Source organism: Pholis gunnellus (genome assembly GCF_910591455.1).
Source record: "Pholis gunnellus genome assembly, chromosome: 17".
Classification (NCBI taxonomy): Eukaryota; Metazoa; Chordata; class Actinopteri; order Perciformes; family Pholidae; genus Pholis; species Pholis gunnellus.
In genome coordinates, this window is record NC_136544.1 from 6,081,338 (window position 1) to 6,099,721 (window position 18,384).

Consider the following 18,384-nt stretch of genomic DNA (forward strand, 5'->3'; position numbering starts at 1 on the left):
ATTGTTTCTGTCAGGTGAAATCATTTCACCTCCCTTCAAGTAAACACAACATACACACACACACACGCACACACACACACACACACACAGCACTCAACACTGTATTCTCTTGCAGTGATTATGGTGTATGTGCGTGGGAGTGTGTAAGTGTGTGTATATGAGAACAGGAATGTTTAAGTCAGGCGAACTCAAATCACTTCACTGTCATCCCACACCCACCCACACACACACACACACACACACACACACACCCACACACACTTTGTCTTTAACTCTTTCACTTCCTCACCCTTTACTCCCTCTCTTCTCCCCTCTCTCGCTCTCTCTGACTGTTTCCATGGAAACTCTCTGCCTCAAAACCATGCACAACATACATATATATATATACGTGTGTATATATATATATGTATGTATGTAGATGAATATATAAATAACAAAAACAAAAGGTGCGTGTGTCTGGAGACTTGGTGTGCTGATGGGGTCTGTCAGCAGCGGACTGGGACCAGTATCAGGACACACCGGCACCAGCTGAACCAGTTTGTCTCGCACCATTGTGTTCTTCAGGAGGGCGCGACCAAGCTCAACCGTACTGCAGCGGCACCTCAACGTTACCCGACCACCTCACTGCTGCACTCAAACATCACCGTGTTCGACCTTTAACCCCGTCTTGACTTTGAAGCCGGAACAGATCCCGGATCAGAACACGAGGCTAAAGCCTGGAGGAAGCCACGCAGGAATGTTTTTTTTTAAAATGATTGTTTCTATGAATAAATGTATCTCGTAGGTGTCTATGCAGGTCCTATGCACATGGAGTGACTGATGTAGATGCCAAGCTTCCTCACTCCATTTCCTGTGTTAAATATTGATATTTTCGATGGGCCGTGATGAGCAGAATCATCCAGCATCATGGCGTCTCATGCGGCCCCATGTGTCCGGCTAAACCGCCCCATCCTGTAGTAGAGCCTTGGCACTGACACAGCGTGCACAGAATCTGCTGCATAAATCATCAGCCATTTACAAAATGACATGACGCTGCGCCCCCTTTAATCTTTACCAAGCAAGCTATTGTTACGAGCAACAACGTGGGGCCTTTGTGTGCGTCTCCGCGCGCGCGCGAGCGCGTGCGTGTGTGTGTGTGTGTGTGTGTGCGTGTGCGCACGTTGACGGCAGTAACCGAGCGAAACGCAAGCATATGTGTGTTGCCATGGCACCCACAACCGCTGTGACTTCCAAGCCAATCTGGTGGGTTACTATGGGAACGGTAATCTCGCAGAGGGTGGGAATGAAAGAGAGAGAGAGCGAGAGAGAGAGGTGGGATTCAAAGAGGGAGGGGATGGTGGGACATATTACTATGAGACTGCAACGCTCTCCTCTCCCGTCACACCGGGACTTACAGGAGGCCACTTTGTGTCCCACCCGTGTGACCACATCCGCTCTCCGTCACCTCCTCTGACCCCCCCCCCCCAATCACACATGCACACGCTAAAAAAAAACAGTGCGCGCAGCACATCAGCATCTGGAAGCGGGTGCCGGGTGACTGATTCCCCCCCCCCCTGCCATCGGTTCCTACAGTATGTGTCACGAGATGGCGTTAAGTAACGTGCACGCTAAGAATGCTAGTATGCACACATCCACCCCCGCACTAAACCCCCGCGTGTTTAGATATCCTGTCGAACCAGTCGGTGATCGAGGAGAGCACATCTCAGCCGCACTGTACGGCGGGTGAGTTGATATTCAAACAGCAGCTGTCTCCACCTGGTGACACTGACTCAACAGTAACAATATCCGCTTCATAAACTGCCTCGTCTCCTTATGCAGACACTTTGATGTCATTTTTTTTGCCATTGTAAATCAGAACAACTTAGTGCCAGGTACACGCACACACACACACACACACACACACACACACACACACACACAGTCGCCATGCTAACTCCATGGCCTGACACAGATACGTTTTAGCGCATGCTCCGGTGTGAATAATGGAGGAGTTGCGTGAAATATTGATAAGTCAGTTTTAATAAATTAACCCTGACGTGAATTAGTCATGAGTTACACTCCTCAGCAATTACTGTGGTGCAATGTACTTATTGGGTTTGTAGAGGAGGAATTTATATGGAGAATGATAACATGCCCCATACGGCCCGACAAAAAAAATAGAAATACTGTAGCTTTGCTGCCTGTACACTTGGGGTACACAGTGTGAATGTGAGGGGAGGTGTGAAATTGTTGTGCGTGTTGTTTGCGCATGTATGCATGTAGTGGTGTGTGTGTGTGTGTACTCAGACATGGGACCTGAGCGTGTAAACAGAGTAATAAATCGTGCTAAAAGGGAAGAGAGCGCAGGGACGACGAGGCCGGAGGGAGAAGGACTGAGGAGCTCTGATTTATTGTCGACAAATGATAGACAGCACTTAATTAAAAGTATTATGAAATTCATTTAAAATGACAACCCTTGGAAATAGTTGGTAAAAAACACTTGAGGATTCTTAACTCATAAGAAGCCGGTATTATAGTAGCCGGCAGAAGAGGGAATCAGGGGGTGGAGGAGCAAAAAAGAGACAATAATGTGATAGAAATGAGAGAGAAAAATGATTATGTGAGAAAAAAATAAAGAAAAAGAGATGTAGTGACAGAGACAGAGAGAAGGAAGCGAGAAGAAAGAGGGCAGGAGCACCCTGACCTAGTTCTAATCAGGCCCCATCACAAACCAGGTACCTTTTTAACACCTCCCACTGGCCTGCCCCATAAACACACACTCAGCTGGCTTTTATGGACTCAGTCTGAAATAGCAAGAGCAAGAACACACACACACACACACACACACACACACACACACACAAACACAGAGGTGGACGCACACTCATCCCTCAGCTCAGTAGGGTCACGACGGTGCTTCGGAGTTTGCCGCACGGAGTGGGGCACACACGCACGCACGCAAACACATGCGCTCCATTGAAAGCCTCGCCGGGGCCACGGAAGTTCAAAAATGTCCACAGAGCTTAAAAGCACTTGACACCTTTCCAAGTCCGAGCTCATTTGGAACCTGTCCACGTCTGGCAAGGTCAGGGCCGCTGTTGTCAAACTCATGATTCTCACACTGTTGTGTATTGCTCACCAGTGGTCTCTCTCTCCCCCCCCCCCCTCACTGTGTCTTTTGCTCTCTGCGCTTTTGCTCTCTTCTTCCTCTTTCTGCTATCTCCATTTGTCAGGCTCACACACTGTAGCATTAGCAGGAATGTCACAGTGCCGGCTACAGAGGACTTCATTTACTTAGCCGAGTAGTGACGCGTCCTCCTCTTGTGGTATTCTGCGAAGCTCTGAGGGCTGAACAAGGAAACGCTAAGCGGAGAGGGATCGCCATGATGTATGGCTTTATAAAGTCAAGTAGATGGCCGAGAGCAATGCGGCGATTCCTCATCATTCAACGGCAGACTGCTCATGTAAACTAGATGTGATTTACATATTTGCCATGCGTCCCTTACTGACTTAACCCGTTCATTAATCTGCAACCTTGAAAGGCATGTGATGTGATGTGTGATCAGAAACTCAGAAAAAAAAATCTCTAGTCCGTCTCGGATTACATCTGAAGCAGAGAAATAGGCCGAGCGTTTCCTGAGTCACGCTCACTCCACAGTTAAAATAGTCGTTCTTCATGAGTTGGAGATATTCTTTGAGAGGCGGAAGTCACGTCGTTCTCTAAACCAGAGACTTCCCGACCAGGGGAACTTGTACAGTATCCCTAGTATGAAAAAAATAAAAATAAAATATCTCAGAGCAGAAACTGAGCTTTAGAGAACGAGGCTTCGTTTTCCGAGCTATTACGCGTCATTCTCGACGGCTCAGAATTAATTGTGACTTTATCTGATTTATTAATGACGCGTGAACTCACTGGCGAGCGCCACTGATTATAAGATCTTCCTGCCCTACGAAAGAGCCTTTTGTTTGAGTTCCCTTTCCACCGATCTTTCATCTATTCACCCATTAATTCACTTAGTATGGCACCAACCAGGACAGTGAGGCATCCAACCCACCGACCAAACAGCCAGGCCAGCCGCGAGGCGACCAGCCATTCATTCACTCCCTGGTATATATAGACTGTAGGCCAAATGCTAATCTCTTGATTGAACACTAGAAGACAAAGGTTATCACCGAACAAATTTAGTTAAGGCAGCGAGGGGCAAAGGATCTTAGCAGCGCTCGCAACTGATCTAATCATCAACACGGCTAAGTTGATTATAACACTGCAGGTCTGGAGCGCAGACGATGGCTGGGAAGGAGCAGGGGAGAGGAGACGAGAGGAGAGGAGAGGAAATGAGAAGAGAGGAGAAGACAAAAAGGTGTGAACAGATAAAAACAAGAGCAGAGCCGCTCTCGACAGAAGAGAATCAAGTGGGACAAAGCAGACCGGGGCGGAACAAAAGGAGAGGACTATACAGGGCAACGAGTGGACGGAGAGAGGAGAAGATGACGGAGCAGAGAGACAGAAAAGAGCGGCACACGGCAGCAGAACGGGGGAGGGGGGTGGGGGTGAGGGGGGGGGGTTGAATTCTGGGGCAACAGCAGCTGTCATAAACTCCCACCGTTATCTCGGGAAGCGGCGAGCAGCAGCGGTGAAACAAATGCAAAGCTTCAGAAAGGAAAGCGGACAAGCAACACACGCGGGGGTTGAAATGAGATCTGAAGAGTTTACTTGGACGGACAACAAAGCTCCGCTGCCTCAGCGCGGGGATGCGGTTAAGCTCGGAGCACGAGCGTTGAGAAATCCCGAAAAGGTGCGCGTCTGCAGCAGGTGTCTGCTTCCTCCTGTGAGCGTGGAAACTTCTGGAGGGCAGAGGGAGACTTTTGTGTCCGTCTGAACACAAGTGTGAGTCACTGCCAGAGGGTTTCTGATATGTCATTGAGTAGGAAACCAGACTGGTGTCCTAGAAGACTCCTTCGCACACACAAACACACACACATCTGGCCTTGACGGTGTCTATTTAGCCCAATAAAAACACACACAGCTACAGTCGACACACATTTAGAGAGGCAGAGAGGGGTTGGAACTGCCCCTGAATATAATGCAGTGCTGAGCTCTGGAGCGCAGCACGACAGAGGGGCTACAGTGTTCGCCGACTGAAACGCCATTGGGACCAATTAGGCAGCGAGCGGAGCAAAGCGCCGCCGAACGCTGCGCCTCGCAACCAGTTCAAAAGGCCTGCTGCTGAGACGGACAGCTGAGGGGGTGGGCTCGGATTTTTCCTGAGGAAGGGGGGGCATGTGAAGAGGGCTGTTATGTGTGTGAAGGGTATTATTACGTGTGGGGGGGGGAGGATGATCACAGTTTGCAGGGGATGAAGGCGCACGCGTGTGTGTGTGTGTGTGAGTTCGCCAGCATCTGCTGCGTCCGAGGTTGTGCTGATCCGCGCCAGGACTCTCGTGTTGATGCCACGCCAACTGAACCGGCGCACCTTTTTTTTAAAGCTGCTGTGTGTGTGTGTGTGTGTGTGGCATTTGAGCATCCGTAAATCACCGTCACATAACATTTGGAGACATTAGTGTGGTTGCGAACGAATGAGACCACTGCTGAGACGCGTGGCCTCCGTACTGTATTACATATTGTACGCCACAGAGCTAGTTATCATGGGATGTGTGCAGGTTGCTTTAAGGGCAAAAAAAGGGAGCTTGTTTTCATGCACGCTAAGCGGGGAAAAAAGAACGCCATTCCTGCAGTGCTTCTCACAATAACGGACACCGTAATGATTTGAAATCCGAGAGAGGGAGAGTGCAGACATGTGGCAGCATTCAACAGGAAGTGGAACTTTGAAATGCAGTCTTCATTTTGAAGAACACAAACAATATAATGCCAATATGTGAAATATACAGATACCAATTAACTTTGTCCCAGCTTCAAAGTACACATTTCAACACTGAAGATGTCATGTATATTCAAAGTCCGATATAAAAAGGCTCCTACAAGGGCAGCCTTTTTATTCATCAACTCCTTCTTTCTCCACTTTAGAGAAGCAACATCTCCTTTGTTGCCCTCAGCGTCCCCGAATCCACTCCACCACTTCATTATCTACTGCTGTACTCGGGCAGAGTGAGAGTGAAATGAGAGGATACCGCTCTCATATCTGCTCGTTGAATATGAAATAAAGTATATATATCTACACTATATAAATTAGCTTAGCTTAGCATGAAGACTGTGGGGAAGACTGTGGGAAACGGCTAAGCCTGAAGGTAACGGAGTCCGCCCGGCAGCTCGTCTAAAGCTCGCTGAATAACATGTTTTATCTTCTTTGCTCAATTTGTACAAAAACCAAAGTGTAACAGCAACAATTGCCTGTTTTCCAGGGGGGATTATGCGTCGGACTATTTATCGGCGCGGAGCAGTATCTTCTGGAAACTGTTGCCTGGCACTCGATATAACGTGTCAATTTGATACGCTTTAGATGTGCTGGTGAGCAGATTTTGTTACCTTAGGCCAGAGCCAGGCTAGCTGTTATTCTAGTCTTTGTGCTAAGCTAAGCTAACGATACGAGATGATGTGTAAACACATTGTTAATCAATGCTGCAAACAAAGGGCAGTTCTACAGACATACAGCTAACGTGGTGCACTGTTCACTAGCCGTCCACCTCACGTGACGACGACCACGCGGCTCATTTTCTATCATGGGGACTCGCGAGTTCACCGCTTTCTTGCGAGCGAGTCCAAAGTGAGACTCTTCGATCCGGCCTCCGTCCGTCACTCACCTGAGCACTTCGTTGGGGTTGCCTGAGATGGGGGTCTTCTTGTCCGGGGCCCCGTGGCACTCGGCCTTCAGCAGGGTGTGAGGTCCGCGGTCCATCATCATGGTGGAGGTTGCCATGGTGATGATGGCCACGCCGTCGCGAACGCGGGCCTCCAGGCCGTAGTCCCACTCGTCGTAGGACACGGAGAGCAGCCCTGGGCGGACAAAGCGAGAAGAGGAGAGAGAGAGAGAGAGAGGGGGATCAGAGGAGGTGTGGAAGGAAGAAAGGATGGCAAGATTGGAGGGGGATCTGTAAAAATAGAGAAGATGAGCGGGCTGAACTGGAGAGACAAAGGAGAGAGACTAAAGCGGGGAGGGATGGATAATTCTGTTCGCGTATACACAGTGTACATGGTTTTGAACGCACGCCAAGAGACAGAGCTCACACTACGTGATGACTCACAGAGCCGATAGCGCTCCCATCCTGCCTGACTACGCGTCTCTCACCTTGCTGTGTTTGTCCATCTGTCTGTCTAAAGCGCTGTCTGTCTCTTGTTTGTTGCCCTTTGCACTCGTCTGTACGTCTGTTTATCTGTCCTTCTGTCCGCCTGAGTCCTGTTCTCCCTTGACAATCTGTCTGTTTACGAACAACAGTTTGTACGTTTACGTCTCTCTGTCTGTCTCTCCCGGTGCCCTTCCAGTCATCCATCAGCCCATTCAACGGTTTGCCAGGACGCCCGTCCTTCGTCCTCCCCTCTGTCCCTCTCTGCTGTCGATTATCCTGCAGTGAGTAGCGAGTATATGGACGATACAGGAATATGTACATTTTTGTTTTAACCTTTATTCACCCAGGAAAGGCTGGCTGAGGACCTGACTTACACCAATCTGTTTTCCAGTATTTTATTAATCTAAAACAAAGAAAGAAAAACGCAGAGAAACGCTGTCAGAAGAGCCGATTCTCTCTGAAACGTAGCCTATTATGCATCTATTCAAACAAGGCTGACATTTGGGTAACGAGTATCATTTATATTAAACTGCCGTTATTGATAATATGATTAACTCATGACATATAGTCACCATTAATTGATGACACACAGTGCATGAAGCCCAAGCACTGAGCCTATGGTGTGTGCAATGTTTATCTCTTTTTAATCACCAATCATTTAGCTCTCTAGTTCACCGCTGTCAGGATTTCAGCAGCTTGGAGCTAACAGGTGGGATTGTCCTCGGGCTCTCTCGGCTCTCAAGGGGTCAAATTGTTTTGGATCCATTTAAGAAATTGGATAACTTTTTTTTTCTTCCCCCAAAATAATTTATGCACGTTGGGTTTAAGGTCACAGGTCCTTATTGGACAGGGTCTAATGTTTTGAACATGTTCGGGTCGCGACCACCCAATCGACCGTGGAATTACACACTCAGCGCAAATTAGTACGTTCAGTAGAGCAGCTCGAGGTCCTCGAGCAGTCCTCAAGGTTCACATCAAGGCAGCCGTTTGCTCTCCTCGCCCTGGTTTGCCCAGCATGACTAATGGACGTTCGCTTAACCCCCGCCCTGAGCAGCAACTGTCCAATCACAGCAGCCGTAGCTAGACCTGTCAAGCTTTTTAAAACCAAAAACAAGAGAAGGGAAGTGTGAGGAATGGGTTAAACTACAGCTGGGCAATATATTGATATAATGATATATCGATATCGTGATATGAGACAAGATATTGTCTTAGATTTTGGATATCATTATACCGCAATATGGCTAAGATGATTGGTTTTAAAGGCTGCATTACGGTCAACCGTACAATATCGTCACAATATTGGCATCAGGGTATTTGGTGAACAATATAGTGACTCCATATCGCCCAGCCCTGGCTTAAACTGTGTGTTCAGCTGCTCTAATGTTAGCTGCAAACGTTAGCATGCCCGGCTAACTAACTACGCACCAATTCAACGCAGAAAACCTTCCGCATCAAAAAGCCCCGTTATCGAAACCCTTCGGCACCAAGTTGCCCTTCATGACTTCTGTAAATGGCCACTAACTGATCTTTCTGTTGGCGACCCCGCCGGTCGCCTCTGGGTTCGGGTCACAGAGCTCTCAGTGAGGCGCGGACTGCCTTCGAGTCAACGTATCTGTCCCCCTCTCTGTCCATCAGTCGGTCTGCATCTATCTGACAGAGTATGACCACATGTCAGCCGCTCCACTACCATGTCAGTGGGCAGAAATAGACAGGCGGCCCCCGGCAACCTGCCTCTCCTCGCGGGGCCTCGGCACTGACAGCTCCGGCCCTCCAGGACCACATCTAATGTCACATACTGTTGACACTTTCTCACACACTCACTCGCTCACTCGCTCCTTTTTTTGCACACTTCACTTTTATTATTTGAGGCAACGATTCTTTCACAGGAAGGTGTGTGTGTGCCGTGCATGGGCATGCAGCGTATGGTTTTTTTTTTTTATCCATCTTGGGAACTGCAGCGTGAAGTGTACATGTTCATACATCTCTCAGGACATGTTTTAGTGTCACAACACAGGCGTGTCAACTGGCAACGTTATAGCTGAACAGCACTGTGGCAGCTGTAAAGCCCCTTTTTTTTTCCTGGCACCGTAAACTGGCTACTGACTCGGCCTGAAGGCGAATGCCGTCTCCCTGTCACAGATTCGCACATGTAGAAGAAAAATCACAAAGACTGCGGACGGAGAGCATCCACGCGCGGGCATTGAGTTGGGGAGCGTAACAGCAGAACTACCGTATCACTGGGTATTTTTGGAAACGGCTTATTATTGTCAGTGATGTCAGATTGGGTGGTTACGTTAGCACAGTGTGTGCGGCAGGAGTGTGCAACTGATCAGGAAGAATAGAGACAGAAAAGCTGTTAGAGAGAGAGAGAGAGAGAGAGAGCTGAGAGGGACGGGGAGGGGAGGAAAAAGAGGGACGGAGTGGGCAGAGAGAAAAAGTCAGACAGCGGCAGAGACACAAAGATAAAGAAGCAGAAGAAACAGGGAAAAAAAGAGAGGAGAGAGTCAGAGGAGGCTGAAATAGTGGGACAGAAACGACAGAGACGCGAGGGAACAACAGCAATGAAAGAAGGAGGAAAAGGAAAGAAGGAAGGGAGGTAGTGGGAAAAGAGATGGTTCCCCATAGCGGCACTTAAAGAGGGCATCAGTTGAATTACCCATGAGGATTTGAGGCTCTTCATCGCACATGGTGCAAATTATTAAGTGTGCCTAGTAAGCTAAGCAAAGCCCCCCCACCCCCCCAGATAGCGTGCACCTTCTGCCGAACCCTGAACCGCTGGTTTCACCCAGAGCGTACACGCCGCCGCGCCATCAGGGACATGCTGTGCCACGGTGTCCTTTCGCTCTGTGTTAGCTCAGAAGTCGGTGTGGTCGACTTCAGGCTTCCGTGTGGCTTTGACGATGCCGAGGTTGAAACTCAGAAATACAGGGGTTTGTTGAATTATTGAGTTGCACAGTAGAATACCTAAATTAATGTCTACAAATATATAACGCCCGTCTCTTCCTTTTTGTACAGCAGCATCTTCTTCATCCGAAGGTTAATTCAGGCCAGTATAGCTGTCCTTTTCTCATAGAAAAAAAAGAAATGCATTTTGGTCCCTCTATCTAATGAAAGTGCGGTTTGATAGAAAGTCATTGCTGACGCTGTTAAGTAACATCCTACCTTCATGTTCATGTGGTTGGCAGAGGGCAGCATTGACAAGCACAGATCCTGCAGCAGCAGCAGCGCCGTGAGCACAGGCTCAGCCCTCTGCTCACAGACTTATGCTCAACATACACTCTTATATGATTTCACAACAAAAAAAAGCTTCATTTAAGCTAAAAACAAAATATAAATGATTAAATATCTTGTCATTTTGTTGTTAATGTTAGATCATAGGCACATTCTCTGTCCTATTCATCACGCGTTAAATGAGTGGATGACATTCAGCCCGCTATCCTTCATTGTGTCCCACAAGATTAATTCCATGATAATTCAATGCGAGCTGAAAGAGGTTTGTTTGTGTCCATCAACGCGGCCTCTCTGCCAGCCCCACTTTGTAATCACCCAGGCAAAGCATGAGCTAGTCACGATTATCTCTCTGGCAACATAAATCAAGAGCGGTGTTGCTGTGTGCTTTACATAACTGATTTGGTGATCTATCAAACTTTATAGAGTGTAACCTTAATTTGGAACTGACAAACTTACACACACACACACACACACGTGGTTTTGTTCCCTCTGGCCTTCAGGTAATCACTCTCGCCCTCCACCGTATGAGGTACACGCGAAAGCACAAACACGCAACCCATTTCATTGCGCTCAGCCATTATTTTCTCACCAAAATTAAACCGTAAACCAATCGCACATTTCGCAGACAAACGCACGCAGACAGACATCGCGCGAAAAAGGCTCGCTAAAAGACTCCCAACTCCCATCCAGAGTAAATCATCCATGGGTGCCAATAAGGGAGCAGAGGAGGGGGGGGGGGGGGTTTGAGTTACGGTGGTTGAGCGGCACAACGATCTCAGGTTCATTCAACCATTTCCCAGAAACTGCTGAGGACAGGCAGCGGTGTAATATCTCCCCTAGACTGTAAATCAAAAAAAAGCCAAACACCAACAAATTACGAGAGGCCAGCGTAAATATACCTACCTGCTCCGAAGTTTTTCCGTCCGACTGACATTAAAACAGACTGAAGTCGCAGAAAGTTCTATGGTTTCACCATCAGAAGCAGGTCGGTTTCCCCGCCGAGACCTGGCCTTTTCTAAAAGACTCTGTCCACCCGCAAGTGCTGAAAGTCCCGTTACATGAGGCGATCTGACAGGTGTCCCTGACAGATTGCGTGAGCGGGTTCACTGGTTAATGCACCCCAACATAGATGTCACTTTGGTTCCACGTTTTACCTTCAAAAGGTTAGAATGACCTCCAGTGGTGTTGAGGCATGGGGCGGCGGTGAGAGACGCTGCCTCAGTTGGTATTATGAAAGGTCAGTTTTTTTTTTTTTTGGTCTTGCAGAACAAATCCAAATAGCTAAATCTCAAAAAGGCCCAGTGTTGGTTTACAAGTAGGCCACGTCTAGGTAAGGCTACTGTACATCACCACCAGGGATCAGGGCCAGAGCACAACCACGACGACGTGACACCGCTGCTTCCAAGCTAGCCATTAGTGCCGTTAGCATTGCAACCGCAAGCTCCATCCTCACTGACGGAATACAAATGTTGGTTCCTGTCCTTGAGGTGGTAATTTGTCCAAATAAAGACCACTTAGCCTTTTCTGGAACCTTTTAATTGCATCTTAGTCTCCATTAGCTGATGATAAAGGTTGTGAAATAAAAAAAAAAAAAAATGGCCTTCTTAAAGTGAGACAATGTAACTCTTGAAAGGCAAAAGATCACAGGAAGGAACCAAGAAGCAGTTTGACGGTTCTGGATGAGACTGGGGCGACCTATGTAGAGAATGCATGCATTCACGGTGCGCTCTTTGGATAAACATCAACCAAAACGCTGCACGTAATGTAATTACTCTACTTACAAAGGGATTAGCATTTGTGCTCAAGGCAAGCAAAGATCTTTCCACATTGAGATTGTGTCAAGATAGAAACGGGATCCAATTTGAATTCCTGATTGTCCGACCTCAGTTTCATACAGCGCCCGTATCCCCAATAGGTGGACTCGGGTCTTAAGTCAGACCAAAAGACGATTGAATCCGATCACCAAACTAAATGTCAGTACAACCTGACCTGGACTGCTTGCGAGTGACACATTGCCATCACGTCCCCTCACCTTGTCCCTTTTTTTTTTTAAGCCTGGTAGCCACATTTAGCAGACTTGAAATGTCATCTTTAGAACTAGCCATGCGCATAAATGACAGGTCAACGGTGAAAACGTGCACTCGAGGATCAGTAGACTGAGAAATCCCTGCTCGTCGTATCTGAGAGGAGAACAGGGTGCATCGTTATCGGCGAGACAGTGATGCCACCACAACACCAAACGTCTTGGACCAAACTGTGCCTCAGAATATGGAAGCAAAAACCACAAAACGTAACCATCTGACACCGTCAAAACCAAGCAAGACTGGGCAGTGAGTCAGCATTCTCAACTATGAATACCGTGAGAAAGTCCAACAGCGTTGACTAATAAACACCCTTTGCGCCCGAGGTTGAAGACACGGTTACACAACAAAAGGTTAATGCAGAACTATGTTATGTGTATGCAGTTAGGCATTTTTTATTCGTATGGTATTGGAGCATCCCCCTGCTATCGCAGATTTCATACCTGTGGGGAACTCTGCAGGCACTACAATGGTGTCTCCAGCTACCAGCGAGGGCACGATCCACGTGTAGCCGTAGCCAGTGATCCCGACAGAGTGGGCCACCTCGAAGATGGTGTTGGCCTCCTCTTTTGTGCAGTACAGAAGAATGACGGGGCTCCCGAGCTTCTTCAGCTGGTTCTGGATCTTCGAATCCCCGTCATCCACCGACATGTCCAGCAGTATGACTTCCTCCAGCTCCCAGCCCACGAAGCTGTTCTCGATGGTGCTGCGGACCTGGATGGGGCCGAGGGAGGAGAGGGCTGATCAGAATGACAGAAGAGACTCGTACTGTTTCATTGTAGTTCGACATAGTTCCATAGTCACGTTTGCATTATCGTATGAGGATTGGCGAGGACGAAAATCTTCAAAATTGGGATTATACGATTATTCAGAGGTCCAATATGGAGTTCCACTGAACGCTAAGCAAACCTGTCTCAAATCAGTGCTATATAAATACAAAATCTATATTTATTCATGATAGGGCTGCAACATTTCTATTGTGAGACTAAAGTGCCCCTCGATGCCCGATTGCTCGCGCGTGTCGTCTCAGCTGGGTGCCGTTACCTTGGTGACAAAGTCCTGGTACCCCGGGTAGTACGTGGTGACGATGGAGAAGATGTACCAGTCGTACTCCTCCATGATGTTCAGCATGACCGAAGCCTGCTGCTCGATGGAGGGGCCGAACTGGAAGAACATGGAGTCGTCATCCTGGAAATGACAAGAGAGACAAGGAGGAACGGAAGAGCGTGAGTGCTTTGCGTAACAATATTGGCCTGAACTTTAATTTAGCTGGCTCTCCACACAGAGGAGAACAGGCACTACTTAAAGGACGGCGGTCGGGTTGTGTGACATTATTGGTGGGAGCATTAATTTAGCTGCCTTTTATTCTCCCGCTCACGGAGGAGAAAGGCGAGAGGACACCAGTGGGCTTGTAATGATACCGGTCATGATTTTCATTAGTTTCCTTTATGACTCTTTTAATGAGTTCGCACACGAGTGGGGGGGGGGGGGGGGGGGGGAAGCTGGAGCAAAATCCTGGGGACTCGAAGCCGCCGTCCTTAACCTCACTGATCATTTTCATCAATTTGTTTTATGACACGCCGTGTTGGAACAGCGCAATCTCAATGTAACCTGCGAGGCGCTGGATATTAGGACCATGTATACACGAGGGATGGCACACACACACACACACACACACACACACAAAACATTCACTAACTAAGTCCCTTCCCAATGGAGAGGCTAAATCTGAATACGAGAGATGCGGAATGTACAGCGGTCCAAGCAGCAGTACAGTCGGAGACATCGCTCACAGACCCGACACCCGAGCCTCGCCACCGGTGTCGAAACGGAACATGGAGCTGGACAGAAGGAGGAGAGGAGGAGGTGAGAAAAGTCTAGTCTAGACGAGACTCTGCAGTTCTGCGACATGAGCTTCGTTGCTGTGCATGAGCCCAAACTCCTGCATTGCACGCTGGTGGGTTTGTGTTCTCGGATACTTGAATGAGAGCGGTTTTGTCGTGCGTTTCCACTGTGGACTGCATGTGTAGCGGAGTCAGGTGGGGCTGAAATCCCTCTGGCTCCTCAGGACTCTCTCTCTCTCTCTCTCTCTCTCTCTCTCTCTCTCTCTGCGCTTCGCTCCACATCAAAGGCTAACCTGCCCCTCCCATGGGGGGGGGGAGATGCACGCGGGTTGATCCAGCTACCTTGTTTCTGCATTAATGAGATCAGGGCCAACGCCGTCGAGGTGGCATGTAGAGAGCTACGATGCGCAACAGGGGGGGGGGGGGAGGTTCTATGGTAAAAAAACGCTCGGCCCGAACGTTCTCGCGAAATAACGCGCCCGCGCGAAGTGTGAAGCGCGCGCATTCAAGTTCAATGCGGAGGCCGCGTTTTCAAAATGGTGAAATAGAAGACGCGCACGCGGACGCCGCACTTCTCCAGCTCGCTCGAATCCATTTCGCTCCTCAACTTTCTCTGCTTTCCTTTTCACTCTCGCCCTCCATCCATCTCTATCCATCTCTTTCTCTCCGCTCTGCCGTCCCGTTTCCAGCAGTGGAATTACTGCCAGGGCACAGTTATAATTGAATTTCCAGATTCGCGCTCTCCCGCTCCACCCTTTATCCTCTATACAGCCCCCCCCTCCCTCACACACACTCACACACACACACACACACACACACACACACACACACACACACACACACACACACACACACACACACCATTTCCTCTGGCTTCCTCTCTCTATCTCTCTCTCTCTCTTCTTAAGAGCAGTATTAATGTACTGTCCAACACACTCATTCAGAGCGCCAGAGGTCTGCAGAGTTTTCATTAGCCTTTGAGAAAAAAAATACATGCTAAAAGGAGAGCAAGACAAGAAGCAGGGAAAGAAGGAGGGTGAGAGATATGGTGGTTAAAAAAAAAGAAAAAGAAAAAAGAAATCACTGGTGGGAGCGGGGCTGAATGATAAGAAACCTTGTGTGAGAATGAAGTCCTGCAAAACACCTCTCTTTATTTACAGCAACGATAATTAGGGTCCGGTCACATTATCACCTCTTTTGGCACGAAGGTGATCGATTAGAGAGTATTACAATTCCCAGAGGCAGTAAGCCGGCCAGCAAGGCTTTGAATGCGCTGCTGGGCCCGTCGCTCACTTCTCCGTGGTGGATCCGCGGGTCTGACGTCAGCGCTGGCTACTGTACACAGACAACAATACGCCGCACCGCACAATGAATGACCGGCGGAGACCCGGGGGGAGAGGGGGGGGGGAGATGGAGAGATACAAACCATAGAGGAGGGAGCAGATAAGAGAAAAACAGAGAGAGAGAGAGAGACTAAAGAGAGAAATTAAGCAAGCAAGAATAAAAGATAGAGATGTAAAAAGAAAAGCAGCGAAGGTGTTGCCGAGATTTGAAGCCATGGGGGGGGGGGGGGGGGGGACAGTGTGGTGACAATAGGATGAATGGAGAGGGCTGGCAGACGGCTGTGATCCTGTGTGTGGAGCGGTGTGAGCAGTGAAGGGGCAGGGAAACAGAGGTGTGTGTGTGTGTGTGTGTGTGTGTCTCTGTGTGTGCGCGTGTGTGTGTGTATGTGTCAGGCAGTCAGCCAGCCATTTAGGCAGGAGGAGGCTAAGCCTGAGTTGTCCAACCACAGAGGACCGCTGCTGTCAGAGAGAGGAAGAGGAGCGACGGGACACATGCATGCCTTCCTCCAGGGGAAGCGTGTGTGTGTGTGTGCGTGTGGATGGATGGAGACGTTTCTATGTGTGTGTCTGCCAGTTTGTGTAGTTTATGTCTGTATCAATGCGTATGTGTGTGTTTGTGCCTCTAATTTTGCCTGTGTGTGCCTGGGTGTCTGTATTTGTGTAGGTTTGTGCTCAGTAGGGCTCTCTGTTACATGTGTGTGTGTGTGTGTGTGTGTGTGTGTTTTCCATGGTTGACGGGTCCTGGTTTGCCCCAGAGCCTCCAAATGAGTGCACTCACACACTCCCGGAGCAGTTATTTGACTTGGAGGGGAGAGCGAGTCAATAACTCAGGTATTTCAATTACACACACAGGGGCACATCAGTGACTGCAGAAGAAAGAGACCCGCTTCCAATCTTACTCTGGAATATGCACACACACACACACACACACACACACACACACACACACACACACACACACACACACACACACACACACACACACAAACTTGAATGGCTTTAAATACAGATGCTGACATCCTCACATACACACACAATTGTATGCAGACACACAGGCACCCACACACACACACGCACACGCACACACAATCAGCTGCATTTCAAAAGCCACCCTCGAATAGAAGGGCGCACTCAAACACACACCATACAGGACACAAAATGACAAATCACGACCGCAATCAGAGACTAATTATGGCGCGTCGCTTTGGACACACACGAACAATCGCACACACACTTGACACACATAGACACACACACACACGTCACAGCACGATAAAACGACACGACTCACTCGGCTAAACTGCAAAGTGTGTTGTGCACTGATCACATAGAGCAAACAAACGGAGTCTCCGTCTCACAGACTGCGTTTGAATACATTCTGACTTCAAATGTGGCCAACGACAGAATGTGTGTTCTATGGGTTTTGCCTAAACACCAAAAGGCCCTTATGGGTCCACCCAACAACTAATCTCTACAAGCAGATATCTGCATATAAAAGGCAAAATCCGGAGGCACCGAGACAGGATTTCAGTATCGGAAGTGTCTTTATCTCAACTCCAACTCCATTCTCGCATCTATTGCTGATCGGGCCGCAAACAACGACCAGGTGCACGTAAGAGGAAGTCGTGTGCCCGAGGGGCTCTCGGCCTGATATGTGCTATCCATATAACCGCTGACTACACCGGGACTCCAGAGATATCGTTCATTGTCCCTTGAGGCTAAATCACCGTCAGACAGAGAGCCGGTGGGTTCCAAGACCAGGACCAGACTCGCATCAGTCCAGTTGGTTGGGTACGGGTCTCCTTTTACCGCCATGGGTCTGTGGCTCCCAACATGAAACCTACGTCAAAGTGAAACTATAATGCATCTTTGGAACTTGATTCACAGGTATTAAATCGGTTAGAATATGATCATGTTAATCGCCAGGTTGGCGAATTATTTCTATGAATTATCTTTGGAATTAGTTTCTATGTCTTTACAATAGTTCTTAAAACATGATTAGTATTATTGAATTGCTGCTCTTTTCGATCCCATGGCTGCTTGTTAATACATTTTCATGACATCATCACGTTGCTGTCGGTGTTTGGGTCCAGTGCATTTTTGGATGGGGTTTAATTGTCGTGGGGTCTATTTGGATGGAGTAAGACTGTGGAAGTGGATCTCTATTTCTTTTTATATTCTCAGTCATCCACGCAGGCCGGTTCAGTTCGGTGATTTTCCAATTCTCATAAATACTTCTTTTTTTTTTAAGTGGCATAATAAGAGGCAAATCCTCAACTTCGTGTGCTATTTTGAGATGATTATGGATCAGAGTGGATTACACCTTCCATGCTGTGTGATTACAGAGGCCCAAACACTGACATAACTTACAAGAACTCCCACAGATCAAGTGGGCTAATGTGGAACACTTCCTAACTGGCCCATAAGAAAAAAGTCACAGGTTGACAGTCCCTTTGCAACAATATTGATTTCAAGGCATTTCTATTAAACCACATAGGTATTCCTTCTTTGAGAGGAAGTATAGCGACGAGGCAAAGACAGACAGACAGAGACAGCGTGAGCGGAGGAGAGGCGAAGACTGAGATGGAGAGCAAGCCAGAGAGAGAGATGGTGGTGTCTGTTGCTGGGAGGTTTTTGGCAATGCATATTTCTATCCTGCCTATA

The 18,384-nt window shown here is 48.3% G+C and overlaps 1 protein-coding gene across 1 annotated transcript in view; it reads right to left on the bottom strand.

Annotated features, from left to right (window-relative positions):
• The window catches only part of grin2ba (glutamate receptor, ionotropic, N-methyl D-aspartate 2B-a), a gene marked incomplete at both ends in the record, with an annotated part of 93,321 nt that overhangs the window by 25,119 nt on the left and 49,818 nt on the right, over positions 1 to 18,384 (bottom strand). Inside the window, 3 exons of the mRNA XM_079178419.1 lie at positions 6,739 to 6,931; positions 12,977 to 13,247; positions 13,578 to 13,721. Of these exons, the coding sequence (XP_079034545.1) occupies positions 6,739 to 6,931; positions 12,977 to 13,247; positions 13,578 to 13,721 (608 nt within the window). The remainder of the gene's footprint in view (positions 1 to 6,738; positions 6,932 to 12,976; positions 13,248 to 13,577; positions 13,722 to 18,384) is intronic.